This window comes from Pseudophryne corroboree, chromosome 6, assembly GCF_028390025.1.
Source record: "Pseudophryne corroboree isolate aPseCor3 chromosome 6, aPseCor3.hap2, whole genome shotgun sequence".
NCBI classification, from domain to species: domain Eukaryota; kingdom Metazoa; phylum Chordata; class Amphibia; order Anura; family Myobatrachidae; genus Pseudophryne; species Pseudophryne corroboree.
The window spans coordinates 763,812,195-763,828,334 of NC_086449.1; the positions used below are offsets into that span (position 1 = coordinate 763,812,195).

The following is a 16,140-nucleotide window of genomic DNA, read 5'->3' on the forward strand; positions in this document are numbered from 1 at the left end:
CCCAAGTGTAGCGCTATCACATTTATAATCTGCTGTCTGTTCTGGCACCTAGGGTTTGGTACCTCGAATGGGTCCCTTTCACCATTAGTAGCAGAAACCCCACAAATTGGCATAGGCAGCCAGGCAGTGGTTAATAATTAGTAAGTCATCATTAATAGTGCAGTGGCTGGCATTACTGCCTTACAGCAATGAGGTCAAGAGTTCAGTTCACAGTCCTGGTTTGTGGAGTTTGTATGTTCTCCCCGCCAGGGACTGATATGAATATGTGTGCACTGTATAAATAACTGTTAATAAATAAATAGTACCTATAACACCTTCAGTTGGAAAACTGGGTCTTATTAGGCTCCTATCCATGCAGACATGCTCCCATCATTCAAACCATTCCTTCTGTACATGCAGAAAACAAGCTTTTCGTTTGACAGGCCATACTGTATGTCTTTTAGGCCTGTTGTTGGGTACGTGCTTCTCCCAGCAGCATACCTCCCAACTTTGGGGTGTGGCCAAAGAAAAGGGGCGTGGCTTCATGGGGTACCCGCGATTGCGAGCCACGCCCCCATTTTCGGCACTCTGGGGGCATGCCCAGCGCTCTGTGACCCGCTGGCATGCCCCCTCTCCCTCTAACTCCAGTGAATAGATGCTGTGCGCATGCGCACAGCGTCTATTCTCCGCTGCTCTGCTAAGCAGAGCCTCCCAACTGCCCCCCCACCCCCACCGCGGGACAACGCGGCCCGCGGGTGGGACAGCGGGACAGTCCTCAAAAAACGGGACTGTCATGCGAAAATCGGGACAGTTGGGAGGTATGTAGCAGCTGCCACTGGAACATTCCATTGAGATATATATATATATATATATATATATATATATATATATATACACACACGCACACATATACACACACACCGTGTGTGTGTGTGTGTGTATGTGTGTGTGTATATATATATATTTGTTGAAATTAGAACTTTAACCTGTACTAGAGGCGTGCAAATCAACCACTACAAGGCACTTTTTTTTTTTGGGGGGGGGGTACATTGGGACTAATTCAGACCTGTTCGCTCACTAGGTTTTTTTTGCAGTCCTGCATTCGCATAGTCGCCGCCCATGGGGGAGTGTATTTTCGCTTTGCAAGTGTGCGAACGGCCGAACGCATGTGTAGCAGAGCTGTAAAAACAGATTTTGTTCAGTCTCTGATTAGCCCAGGACTTATTCAGCCACTGTGAACACTTCAGCCTGTCCGGGACCGGAATTGACGTCAGGAACCCTAACTGCAAACGCTTGGACACGCCTGTGTTTTTCCAAACACTCCCCGAAAACGGTCAGTTGAAACCCACAAATGCCTTCTTCGGGGTATATTTACTAAAAATACGAGTTTGTCCGATTTGTGTTTTTTTTTCTAAGTCCCAACACGGGAATTTACTAAGCCCAAATCTCGGCAGTGTTTGGGCTATTCATAATGGTTTTGACGGCAAAGTTCAGAAATACGAATGAATAGACCATCGGTCAAATGCGGCTGTTTGTTCATACAACATGGGAATTTACTATTAATTCGTATTTGGGTGTTAGTCTCTGAATGCTCAAGTGCGGGTGTATTTTTTTGCGATTCGTTAAAAAAAGCAGCAAAAAAACAGACCTGCTTTTTCCAGGCGAGTTTTGATAATCATGCACGGATCAGTGAGATCTGTGCATGGTTATCTATGGGAAAGGGTCTGTTTAGTGTAAAAACTGAAAAAATTTTTTTCGTGGGGTCCCCCCTCCTAAGCACAACCAGCCTCGGGCTCTTTGAGCCGGTCCTGGTTGTAAAAATACAGGGGAAAAATTGACAGGGGATTCCCCCATATTTTAACAACCAGCACCGGGCTCTGCGCTGCTCATAATGCACACAATGAAGCCCTGCACGGATCTCACAGAACCGGCCGGGATTCATTGTGTTTTGTCAGGCAGTGTTTTACTAATCACGCCCGTAAAACACTGCCTGACATTACGAATCACATCGACATCGGAAAATACAAATGTGGAAAACTCGGCAGCTTAGTATATGACCGTATCAGGATTCAAAAAGTTGCAGTAAAATGCACCCGATACCATTCGAGATCAAACACCCTTAAAAAACGGCAAAAACACGATTAGTAAATATACCCCTTCCTGTCAATCTCCGTGCGAACGGATCCTTCGCACAAACCCATCGCCGAGCGGCGATCCGCTTTGTACCCGTGCGTTGCGCCTGTGCATTGCGGTGGATACGCATGCGCAGTTTAGACCTGATCACTCGCTATACAAAAACACAGCCTAGCGATCAGGTCTGAATAGCCCCATTGTGCACAAGGACGCATCAATTACTCGCTTGTCCATGACCTCTGAAAAACACTTTTACCTCTTGTTCTGCAATTCTCTATTTGACCTCTATGAGGCCGCCATGTAACATAGAAATATAGAATTTGACGGCAGATAAGAACCACTTGGCCCATATAGTCTGCACCTTTTTTTTTTAACCTTTCGGTAACCTCAGCCCTATGTAGTCTGCATTCCCCATCACCTACTCTTATATTTTGCACCAGTAAGAGGTGGCAGTGCAGAATGACATTGCTGAGCTTGGGTGCCAACAGTAGCGGAACTTGCCACGGGCTTTTGCCCGGGGCGCCGCCTTCCGGAGGGCGCAGGGTGCCAACCGGAGGGCGCCGCACTAGGGCAAGATCCGCTGCTGCTGTGTGCCCCCCACTGCCCGCTGCCCCCCTGCTGCCGCTGGCCGCTGCCCCCCCGCTGCCGCTGTGAAGGGAAACTAGACGCGTACGCGTCTAGTTTCCCTTCGTGGAGAGGTCCTTTACTGTGCGGTGCGCACGCGTACGCGTCTAGTTTCCCTTCGTGGAGAGGTGCGCACGCGTACGCGTCTAGTTTCCCTTCGTGGAGAGGACCTTTGCTGTGCGGTGCACGATGACGTCATCGCGCACCGCACATCATTTCAGTCTGTACAGGGGGCGTAAATGACCACACCCCCTGTATGAAGCCACGCCCCATATTGCCGCCCCGGGGCGCATAGAGCGCCAGAACCGGCCCTGGGTGCCAACACTGTGATCTGGTGCCTTCTATTGATGTGCCTGGCCTAGATAATTAGGACCTGATGCCCCCAGATGAACCTCCAAACCCTAGATCAGTACCTTACACACGAATCTGTGTTTAGTGCTTTATTCAAATAAAATGATTTGGTTTTTATATAATATAATGTACAACTTCACTTTTGAATTCTGGCCTTTGTATTTCTAGGTTGATCCCGCCCACAGTGTGAAAATGGTCCATTGGCAATTTCTTTGGTGAGCGGCTGATTTGTGGCCACCGTAGCCATGACTTCTAGCGGCGATGAAGAGCTGGACATTTCTGATTGGCTACTTGGCATCCACCTTGAAAGGTACCAGGACAGCTTTAAGCAGCACGGCTACCACAGAGTAAGAGACATACTCTCAGTGGACAATGAAGTCCTACAACAAATTGGTGTTGGTGCCACTGGCCACAGAAAGAGAATCATGAGTCGGTTGCGACACATCTCCGATGAAACGAGATCGCTCTCCGCTTTGGGTAGCATGGAGAAAGTAGACTCTCTGGAATATTATAACCGAGATGAACAGGGCAGTGGACCGGGTCATAAAAATAACACAGATGGAAAATTAGGCGCTTCAGAACCCATCGCCAAGCCGGTGCCAAAACCTAGAACAGTGTTTAATAAAATGACTGCAACAGCAAATAAAGAGTTTGCACCAGCAGTGACGTCCACCACCATATCACCTGTTTGTTTAGACAACCATTTGATTGCCTCTAAAAAGTCTTGTATGCAGGAAACTGCTGTTCCAAGAGGAAGCAGCTTCGATTCAGACAACTGTAATTCGTGTACGGGGCCGAAGCCAGGAGGGGTGGAGCTGGAGGCCGGGACTCCTAAGTATACATCCGCTGGGGCTGGGAAACCATTTCATCCCACTTCTTCTCTGCCTGTGCGTCAGAACAAAGAATCTGCACAGCTTGGCTCGTCTTACCAGCAACATATGCTTCAGATGGAAGCGGATACCAAACAGAGCTCTGCATTATCGATTTCACCTTCCTTTGCTGGAATCAAAGAGGAAGTCACCTCCTTTTCAACCAGTCCGACTTCTCCACAGGAAACGCTAACAATGATATCCAATGAGATCTATTCCGGGTTTGGTCCCAGGAATGGGTCTTTCGGCTGTGCCACAGACATTGAAACCCCACAAGTACATTTAATCCCTCTTGACATGATTAGGCAAGAAACTGCATCAACACCAGAAAGAATAAAGTAAGTATAAAAATTTATACCACTTCATTATAAAGTACATGTTTTAATGTATATGTTTCATGGGGAGTTGCGATTACATGATGCGGTGACAAGATAATGTTGAAATATTCCAGTGGAGAATGGATTACTTGATACCTTCAAAAAACACTACATGTCCACTCTGTCTTTGCTTGACTCTGGGAGAATACTTAAAGAGTTGACTCTACAAAACAAAATAAAATCATTACTATGTACAAAAGTCAACATAGGCTAAAATTGACACAGAATTCTATAATTTGACGTTCGCTTTTTAATTGGCAAATACATAAAAACACATCTAATGCTTTTTAAACATCACGTCTTTGATGAGACATAATTACTATGTCTTCCTTCCGTCTTACACACAGTGTCTTAAAGCCTAGAAGCACCGCTATCCTTTAAAATTGATATTAAAAGCTGCAATTGTTGCAAGATTTCCCTAGAAAGGTTTCCACTTTATTTGGTTCATCCATTCTTTTTAAGAATATGCTACATATATAATATATCATTTTTTGGGGGATTTGGTTAGCTGTAAGGAATTTTATTCTACAACTAATATCATGTACTGTATGTAGTTTTTTTTATTTTATTTTAGACAAAGCTGTGTTTTGTGTGCATGCATAATTTATACCTATAGTTGATGTTCATCTGGATACTGTAGTGTTGGTTGCTGCAGCTGCATATGTAGAAAATTGAAAAAAACTAAAATCACACCCATAACACAAATTTTCAAATCTAATTCACGTAATCTGTGAAAAAAGCTCAGTAACAGGCATGGTTTTTTTAAATTAACCATTTGGATGCCGGAATGGTTTCCAGGCACTAAAAACTTGTCATTCAAAAATAATTTACGGCATACGATAAAACAAAAAAAAAAGGGATGTATAATTTGATCATGTGACCTGATCTTTTCAGTAACATTTTTAGACCTTTAATTAATTAATAAGGTGGTTTGTATAACGGATAAGAGGAGGTTAAAATAAAGTCTGCATAGGTCTTAGCGATGGGAACAGTGGGTTCCTACAGATAAGTGTACTGAGGGAGCCAAGCATGGAAGTCTTAGATAGTTTCCTGAAGTCAATGGTTAAGGAAAGGGTGGAGATCACGTTACAGCTGGACTCAGACAATTGAAGGAAGTCTTGACCTTGCTGAAATTATTATAATGACTTTATATAACTTGTTTAAAGGCAATAGCTACACCCAAGCTATACCTGTTTTGGGGAGAAAGATCCACATTAAATATTTTTCTGGTGCAATAGGATTCCCAAAATGCATGGATAATAGATACTTCTGCAGCAAGAGCAGGGTGGATGCATATTGTTACATCAGCATTTAAACCTGATTAGTGGCTGCTTCATTTAGATCGCCGCAGATGAGGAGTTCAACTCTAAAACCGGCCCAAATGAGGAACACACCGTTACCAAATCCAGGGTGGATACAAGATGGTGTTTCGCCAAGGCCTGCACCTGTAGGGATCTCTGCTTCACCGACTACTTCACGGTTGAGGACGACTGCATCGGTGAGACCAGTCCCAGTTGGTAATCAAACTCAGCTACTGCCAAACCAGAAAAGGAGTATTGCACCACCTACTTTTTCTACTGCTTCTCTGAGGCCGAATCCTGTAGGAGATTCAGGGTCACCCAGGCTTCCACGGACAGGGCATGTTGCTTTCCCACGACCTCCACCGATTGGGCATTCTGCTTCTCCAATGTTGCCCCGTGGTAGGAATTCTCCTTCACAACTGTCAAATAGCACAAAGACTGACGACATTCCTAGACCCTTAACTAATGCTCCATCTACCAAGCCTGTGAAGAGTAGACAGTCTACAGTGCGGCAAGAAATAACAGGAATCGGATTACTGCAGAGAACAAAGTCTGTCACAAGAAACACATTTTTACGACCTGCACCGAATGCCAGGAGCAATTCCACAAAATCTCCAGTGGTGGGGACAAATGACATTTCACACAGACCCAATCCAGTTGGGAATGCTGGTTCCTGTAACTTGCCATCGACTAATGTTCCGTCTCAGAAATCTTTTTTGCTGAGGTACACAACTCCAAAAAGACCTCCAGTGCAAAAAGTGGTTCCTGCAACACACTCTGGTCCCGTGAAACCAATTTCCCCTACACACTCATATTTATCAGAGCAAGATTACATGAAATTTGTGGTGACTGTCGGCAGTCCTGTCCCAAAGAGACCCACTACTTTGGGAATTTCACCATCTTCAACTCTTAAAAAAACATTTATTGGGAAACACGTGCCAAATATTCCCTCACCAAAAACAGCAGTAAGTAGCTTGCCTACGCCCAAATCTAAGGCAGGAGACCCCGGTCTCCCACATCAGGCATCGCTTGAACTTGCTGCTTTGCCAAAAGCAAAGTCAACTGGATGGGTCCCAAGGACAAAATGTACAGGGAATACTGCCGCACAAAAATCCAAAGTTATAAAAAAGGATTTGTTACTGAAACCAAAAGAGGCGGAACAGTGCACTACCGAAAGGACAAAAGTAAAGGGGAATAAGTTTTCATTGAAGCAGAAACCGTCGGAAAAATGTGGATTATCAGTGCAGAAATCACCAGGAAGTGTGACTTTCCAGAGGCCAAAGCTAACAGGAAACACTGGTTCACAACCGCCTAAATGCAGGAATGTTGCGTTGAGTATGAAAAACTCACAGCCAAGTGCTGCTTTGCAAAAGCCACTGGTGAATACTGAGGTAACAAGGCCTTCAAGAAATACTGGCATATCACTATCAAAAGTGATCAAGAATATTCCCTCAGCAAGACCAAAACAAAAGGACACAACAGTGACCAATACTACTGCAGCAAGACCACAACCAGTGGGAAATATTTCTTCTTCTGCATCTAAACAGAAAAACACAGTATCCTTAAACTGTGGAAAACCAAATGAAGGTATTGTCCGAACTCCACCGAAAACAATAGCTAGCCAGTTCTTGCCAAGGCTCCCATTTATACAGAAAAGGTCTCCTTCTAAAATGTCCCTCATGAACACTTCCGTTTCCAGAGCAGGAGAGAACAATTATTTAGTCTGTTCTCCAGGGAGGAAAACTGCTTCTAGTGTGACAGAGGAGGAGGAGGATGGTGTAACCTCATTGCAGGATTTATCTCCATTTGAGGACAGTGACGACTTGCACAAAACATATACAGACTCTTGGGAGATGAGCCTAACGGAAGAGTCTTTAGAGGCAGCACTTAGGGCCAATGCTGCCGCATTCAAACCAATTCAGGATGAACACTTAGTCCTGGTTAGGCCAAGGCTATTGGGCTCTCATTTAAGTGACACATTCTTTGAGCAAAAATTTTGGAGTTCCAAAACGAAAGAAGGGTAGGGATAAAAACTTTTCGAAAGAGTGTGAGATAAAAGGGGGAAATGTAGAATATTTTCATATATTTTTAGTTTTGAACCTTAAACCTCACCCTTGATTTTGGCAGCTTGATGTTGTTGTTGGCGCCTGTTTGTTTAGCGTGTTGTGTCTTTAGTGTTTGGAAATCAAATTTTAATTGCCAAGAAATTTTCCCTACCCCTGGCAAAATTTTGAGAAATCTGTGCTTTTATCATAAAGTAATTTTTTTGTGGACTTTTTGTGCATAAAAGGGATTGATACAGCCTCTAGGATTATATCTAGTATTATATCTGTACTTTTTGTGAGGTTCTCAAGGGTTCATGGGTAAACTGCATTGGTCTCACCCACACCTCCATGTCACAGACCGGACACAGGGGGCTATTCATGAAGCAGTACAAAAAGTGTGGAGAAGTGAGCCAGTTGAGAAGTTGCCCATGCCAACCAATTAGCTGCTACGTATAATTTTATAGAATGCATTTTATAAATGTTACCTCAACACTGATTGGTTGCCACTGGCTCACTTCTCCACTTTTTTCACTGCTTCATGAATGGACCCTTCAATCAAGTATCAACTACTGTAGCTTTAAAAGCAAATTACTCTTTAAACAGATACAGTAATGTGCAGATGATATGGAGGTAGGGCCGGGCCTACACCTAGGACTGTGTCAGCCCCGTCCACTCTCTGCGATACCCTGCCCAAAGATTCTTTATGAACTGGTGCAAGTTAGATACATTCATTCTACAAGAGAGTGAAAGTCAATGGTTCTGACTCTGATTGTGAGTTGCGAGCAAAGAAAAAAGAGAGTAAGTAACTTTGCACCTTGGTAAGACCATACTGCATTGCAGGTGGGCAGATGTAACCTGTGCAGAGAGAGTTATGGGCCCTACACAGTTAGTGATAACAGTGAAAGATATGAACGATCTCGTTCATTAATGAACGAGATATCGTTCATATCTTTCACTGTGTATGCATCAATGCTGAATGATGCGCGGCCCAGCGCTTGTTCATCGTTGATGCCGGCTCGTTTATACATGCATGCCAATATAGACAATCTCGTCCATATTAGCATGCAGGGCTATGGGGCCAAGTGTCGGGGGGAATGAAGAAACTTCTCTCCCACCGCCTCCTCGCCCGGCAATTGGCCTGTGTGTAGGGCCCATTACATTTGGGTGAGGTGTGTCCAGACTTAACTATAAATTATAGCATTTGTGGGCTACATGCAAAAGCAGTCGGTATTTATCCTATGTGCTATGCTATCAAATCATAATCAGCCACATTAGTTATCTTTGCAAAACAGTTGGGAGTGGTATGATGTGTTGACATTCATAATGTCGCCATTAATAATATCAACATTAGAATGTCGACTGCTGCAGCAGTTCTAGCAGCATCTTCTGGTCTCGTGGTCATGTGACTGTCATTTCCGGCTGAGTCATCTGATGGAGTGGCATTTGGGTGAGTACACTGGCCCTAATACTAATCCCTACCCATTACCCTCCCTCTAGTGCCTAACCCTACAATTCCTCAGTAGCCTTCCCCTAACCTCCTCCTAGTGCCTAACCCTCCCATCCTACAGCCTAACCTTAACCCTCCTGTCCTGCAGCTTAACCCTCCTGTTCTGCAGCCTAACCCTAACCCTTCTGTCCCGCAGCCCAACCCTCCCATCCTGCAGCCTAACCCTCCAGTCCTGCAGCCTAACCCCCCTATCCTGGAGCCTAACCCTAACCCTCCTGTCTTGCAGCCTAACCCTCCCATCCTGCAGCCTAACCCTAACCTTCCTGTCCTGCAGCCTAACCCTCCCGTCCTGCAGCCTAACTTTAACCCTCCTGTCCTACAGGCTAACTTCCCATCCTGCAGCCTAACTCTACTGTCCTACAACCTAACCCTCCCGTCCTGCATTCTATCCCTAACCATCTCGTCCTACAGCCTAACTCTAACCTTCCCATCCTGCATTCTATCCCTATCCCTCCCGTCCTACAGCCTAACTCTAACTCTCCTGTCCTGCATTCTATCCCTAACCCTCCTGTCATACAGCCTAACCTCCCATCCTGCAGCCTAACCCTGCTGTCCTACAACCTAATCCTAACCCTCCCGTCCTACAGCCTAACTCTAATGCTATGTACACATTATGCAATCCCATACTATACAATATCGTATGATATTGTATAAGATATCTTATCACATAGGATTGTGTGTACATGCTACAAACGCTGTCAAACGATGTCTAGAAACAAAGTCATCACTGGAGTTCTAAAGCACACAATATCGCCTCATCAAGATTGCATGCAGTCCGCTGTACGAGGTCGCAGGCGACCCGCGGGAGCGCGCGTCATACGTCGGATCATGCATACACATTATGCAATATCATTTAGGACTGAACAATATCGATCAGATTGTGAACGATATTGCATAGTGTGTATGGACCATAACCCTCCCATCCTGCATTCCATCCCTATGCCTCCCGTCCTACAGCCTAACTCTAACCCCCCTGTCCTGCATTCTATCCCTAACCCTCCCATACTGCATTCTATCCCTAACCCTCCCGGCCTACAACCTAACGCTAACCCTTCTGTCCTGCATTCTATCCCTAACCCTCCCGTCCTACAGCCTATCCCTAACCCTCCCGTCCTACAGCCTAACTCTAACCCTCCCGTCCTACATTCTATCCCTAACCCTCCCGTCCTACAGCCTAACTCTAACCCTCCTGTCCTGCATTCTATCCCTAATCCTCCCATCCTACAGCCTAACCCTCCCATACTGCATCCTATCCCTAACCCTCCCGTCCTACAACCTAACGCTAACCCTCCTGTCCTGCATTCTATCCCTAACCCTCCCGTCCTACAGCCTATCCCTAACCCTCCCGTCCTACAGCCTAACTCTAACCCTCCCATCCTACATTCTATCCCTAACCCTCCCGTCCTACAGCCTAACTCTAACCCTCCCATCCTACATTCTATCCCTAACCCTCCCGTCCTACAGCCTAACTCTAACCCTCCTGTCCTGCATTCTGTCCCTAATCCTCCCATCCTACAGCCTAACCCTCCCATACTGCATCCTATCCCTAACCCTCCCGTCCTACAACCTAACGCTAACCCTCCTGTCCTGCATTCTATCCCTAACCCTCCCGTCATACAGCCTATCCCTAACCCTCCCGTCTTACAGCCTAACTCTAACCCTCCCATCCTACATTCTATCCCTAACCCTCCCGTCCTACAGCCTAACTCTAACCCTCCTGTCCTGCATTCTATCCCTAATCCTCCCGTCCTACAGCCTAACCCTCCCATACTGCATCCTATCCCTAACCCTCCCGTCCTACAACCTAACGCTAACCCTCCTGTCCTGCATTCTATCCCTAACCCTCCCGTCCTACAGCCTATCCCTAACCCTCCCGTCCTACAGCCTATCCCTAACCCTCCCGTCTTACAGCCTAACTCTAACCCTCCCATCCTACATTCTATCCCTAACCCTCCCGTCCTACAGCCTAACTCTAACCCTCCCGTCCTGCATTCTATCCCTAATCCTCCCATCCTACAACCTAACTCTAACCCTTCTGTCCTGCATTCTATCCCTAACCCTCCCGTCCTACAGCCTATCCCTAACCCTCCCGTCCTACAGCCTATCCCTAACCCTCCCGTCCTACAGCCTAACTCTAACCCTCCTGTCCTGCATTCTATCCCTAATCCTCCCGTCCTACAGCCTAACCCTCCCATACTGCATCCTATCCCTAACCCTCCCGTCCTGCAGTTTATCCCTAACCTCCCCGTCCTACAGCCTAACTCTAACCCTCCTGCCCTGCAATTTATCCCTAACCCTCCTGTCCTACAGCCTAACCCTCCCATACTGCATCCTATCCCTAACCCTCCCGTCCTACAGCTTATCCCTAACCTTCCCGTCCTGCAGCTTATCCCTAACCTTCCCGTCCTGCAGCCTAACTCTAATGTCGACATTCTTAGAATGTCAGCATTTTGCCTGTCAACATTTTAACAATGTCATCATCATAACTCTCCCATATTATGGTGTTGACATAGTTATTGTCAACCTTATGACTGCATCTATTCCAACCAGTTCTTATTGTTCTGTTTTACACATTTATCCCTCAAAACTGTAGAAAGATGGCTGTATCCTTTCAAACTTTAACCTCTGCACCTGGTTTCCTGCAGGGAAAGTGTAAGAATGCAGTATGCATCAGAACTATATCAGCGTGAATGTCTCATGTATATGCTCTAGTTACTATACGCAGAGGGCTTCGGAAACTGTGATGTTGAAAACTGAACTAATTAGGAAATAACCTTTTGTGCAAGGTTGCAATGAATAGAAAAATGCTTGATGCAGCTCTCCAAAGAGGGAAGGGGTTACTGACGCATTCCGCCAAATTCTTAACTATTTCATTTCCAGGTTTCTCAGTTTAGCGTGAGCAGCGTTCATTTGTGTTCAGTACAGCATGACATGGAATCCCCTTCCCGTTCCCACCCCAGCGCTGTCTAAGGATAACGCAATAAGACAGTTATGTCAGAGATGTACTTGTATTAATCAGCCACCACTACTGGATAGTGGACAGCTAATCCTATATTTTTATTTTTACTTTTTTTTTCAAAGCACTTGTAAGATTGTATTAATGCTATATTTTTGTAGTCTTTTCTCGGAGGGATAAAAAAAAAAAAGAATACAATGATATGTTATATATATACTAATTTTAACCTTTGATGCAATAATTTGGAAATGCTAATTTTCTTCTATTGCACTTTTTATTTTTTTCTTGATGTTTCAAAAATTGTTTATTATATTATGTGCATGATGTGCGTGCCTCTGCTGCTTGTTTTGTGTTTTATTGCATTTAATACTGTGACCTGAAAACGCGGGAGTGGATAATAGGTCGATAGTCAAAAGCTCAACTGTATCTAGGGCAACACCAAATGGTCGACAGAGTCAAAAGGTCAACACCGAAATGGTCAACACATAAAAAGTGGAGCATGCAACCCCAATTAGTTTACAGCTATGGCTGAGCTTAGGTTACCGTTACCAGTTATAGTCCACGTGGATGGTAAAGTATGATAAAGTTGGAAAAATAAAAATAAAATAAAAAACATGTCAACCACTGTCATGTCGACCATGCTGTGTCGACCACTGACGTGTCGACATTTGGACCTGTGGACCTTTTGACCATGTCGACCATATGCATGTTGACCATTTGTTGTTGACTTATTGACTGTCAACCTTTTAACTGTCGTCCTATCATCCGGATAGCGAGTTTTAACTGACAGAACTCAGCACTTCCTGTTACGACTGTCCTTGAACCATTATTATTAAAATGATTGTTATATTTTTTTTTATGAAAGAGGGGCTGATGCATTTCACAATGCCTATTAAAGGACATCTTTAATTTTATATTACTGAACGTTTCTTTTTTATGACAAACGTACAATTTCAATACATTTTATTGAAGTCTTAAAGCATTAAGCATTACATTTCCCTGCATCTACATGACTGACAATGCGGGTAATTCAGACCTGTTCGCTAGCAAGCGATTTTTGCACTGCTGCGATCAGATAGTCGCCGCCTACAGGGTAGTGTATTTTAGCTGTGTAAGTGTGCGATCGCTTGTGTAGCACAGCTGTACAAACAGATCTTGTGCAGTCTCTGCGCAGTCCAGGACTTACTCAGCCGCTGCCATCACTTCAACCTGTCCGGGACTGGAATTGACATCAGGATCCCTCCCTGCAAATGCTTGGACACGCCTGCGTTTTTCCAAACACTCCCTGAAAACGGTCAGTTGCTACCCAGAAACGCCTTCTTCCTGTCAATCTCCTTGCGATCGCCCGTGTGAACGGATCCGTCGCACAAACCCCTTGCTGAGCGGCGATCCGCTTTGTACCCGTGCGACGCGCCTGCGCATTGCGGTGCATACAGATGCGCAGTTCGGACCTGATCGCAGGCTGTGAGAAAAGGCACAGCAGTGATCAGGTCTGAATTACCCCCTATGTACAATGCCGTCCCTACTTGTTCTCTGTAGGCCGGTTGTAGGAAGGATTGGGATTGTGACACGATGTACTGTATTAGTATTGCTGTAAGAGGTACAGACAAATCCCAAGCAGGGCCACAAATGACTTCATTTGCAAGGGAAGTTTTTTCCTATAATCTTTTCTCAATTGCTAATCAATCGTCAGTGTGTTCATTATGTTCCCTTTACTGTACATTGCATACTGACAGAGACTGTTCCGAGGTATAATGGGTCATTTATAAAAGCCCGTAATTTTAAAAGCTAAAGCAAATAAAGTGGAGAGAGATAAAGTACCAACCAATCAGCTCCTGACATTTTTCAAACACAGCCTGTAACATGGTTGGTTGGTACTTTATCTCTCTCCGAACTTTTATAAATCTCCCCCAAAAAGAGTTTGTCTATGGCCTGCCCAGTCAGGTGTGACGGAAAAAGAGTTTTGTTCCCCTTTCATGCCATGATTAATCAGATTGGAGGTAGACTGAGGTCTGATGATATTGCAGTGCTATAGTTTTCGGTAAAATACTTTGTTACTCTATGGAGCAGATTCATGTAGCCACAGGGTTTACTAATGGTCTATATGGGGAGGTGTACCTTGGAATGCACACCCTTATTCTAAATATAATAAGAGGTGCTACCATGATGAGACTTGTAGTTCCACAAAGAAAATAAAAACTTGCAGATGCATGCACACTATATAATACTAAGAACTGCTAATCAGAATAATTATAATAAACTCTGCAATCTAACATACATTAGAGCAAAATTGAGGTGCTTTGCATAATTTTTGGACAAAAATATAGGCCCACCAACCATGACCAGTTGACCTCATCTGGTGGGTACCTAACACTAAGGTTCAAGTTCAGGGCACGGGGCCCCCCAGGCCAGCAAGAGCCAACCGCCCCAAGGCTTACCACTAGTAAGAAGTTTAAGTGTTAGAAAATGTTTATCAAAAAAGGGGGGAGAGGAAAGAGAGACTCTGTGCTGGTGCACTCTTATGATTATTATTAGACAATAAAACTTAACTTTTAATTCATATATTTCAAATAGTGTGACTAAACAACAAAATACAACAGAGAGATTCTTGTACGATTACAAGATACCTTGTATGCTTGCAAATTATTTTGCATAATTCATTCCACATAAAAGGGGGTGTAAATAGTGAGTAAATACCAAGGTGAAAATTATTTTTTATTTATATCATTTACTTGGGTACATCTGTCTCTAATCAATATGTTGAGACAGATTTGTTCTCCCCAAAAGGTATCCTTATTTAATGGTCTATAGTTATAACGTGACTCTAAAGGTATGAATCCAGCAACCGCAGTAAGTAAAAATGTTGCCTATGTAGTTTCATAAGCACCTGCAGCTCTATATTTAGGCTGTGGTGTTACCACAACGCTTTTTAATTCAAAGGATTAATGCCTCTCAATAATCTGACCATTCAAATGATATTGATTTCAAAGCCAAAAACACATAGTGCCCTTTAAATGAAAGGACAGTGACCCTGTCCATATACATAACGTGCGCTAATACTGCTTCTCCCCTTAACAACTGTTCATACATTTACCGATTAATGCTGCTGCTGAAACTATAGCAGGTTATTTTTGGTATGGGCGCTTTATCTGAAGAATCAATGAAAAGTAGGATTTCAGTTAATAACCAATTCGATTTTAAGTTGTGCCCTTTAATGACACATTGGTTCTTCATATCTGCTTAATGTTTGCTATACTTTGGGAAACCTGCGTCATTTCAGTTTTTTATCTCACAGGATCTATTTCTTGAAAAAAAACGACAGTACAGTAATCTTTCCCACATAACACTCTTGGTATAGGTTATGCTGACCGGATTGGCTGCACATACAGTCCAAATCTATCACTGCATCTCTAGCCAAGATGTCAGCGTTATTCTGAAAGGGCATAAGGGCAGATACCTGTAACACTTCATCAGCTATTAGGTTTTAAGCCAATTTGCCACACACTTAGGAGGTCATTCCGTGTTGATCGCTAGCTGCCGTTGTTTGCAGTGCAGCGATCAGGCTAAAAATCGACACTTCTGCGCATGCGTATAGTGCGCACTGCGCACGCGTGACGTACTTTCACAAAAGCCGATGTAGTTTTACACAAGGTCTAGCGACGCTTTTCAGTCGCACTGCTGATCGGTGAGTGATTGACAGGAAGTGGGTGTTTCTGGGTGGTAACTGACCGTTTTCGGGGTGTGTGGGAAAAAAACGCAGGCGTGCCAGATAAAAACGCAGGAGTGGCTGGGGAAACGGGGGAGTGGCTGGCTGAACGCAGGGCGTGTTTGTGACGTCAAAACAGGAACTAAACAGTCTGAAGTGATCGCTAGCTAGGAGTAAGTCTCGGGCTGCTCAGAAACTGCACAATCTTTTTTTGTAGCAGCACTGCGATCCTTTCGTTCGCACTTCTGCTAAGCTAAGATACACTCCCAGAGGGCGGCGGCGGCTTAGCGTT

At 44.5% G+C, this 16,140-nt stretch overlaps 1 protein-coding gene across 3 annotated transcripts in view; it reads left to right on the top strand.

Annotated features, from left to right (window-relative positions):
- Window positions 1-16,140, top strand: part of ARAP3 (ArfGAP with RhoGAP domain, ankyrin repeat and PH domain 3) — a 289,723-nt gene that overhangs the window by 72,674 nt on the left and 200,909 nt on the right. For all 3 annotated transcript variants that reach the window (XM_063928560.1, XM_063928559.1, XM_063928561.1), the window contains one exon: window positions 3,256-4,294. In XM_063928560.1, the coding sequence (XP_063784630.1) occupies window positions 3,333-4,294 (962 nt within the window). In that variant the 5' untranslated portion in view covers window positions 3,256-3,332. The remainder of the gene's footprint in view (window positions 1-3,255; window positions 4,295-16,140) is intronic.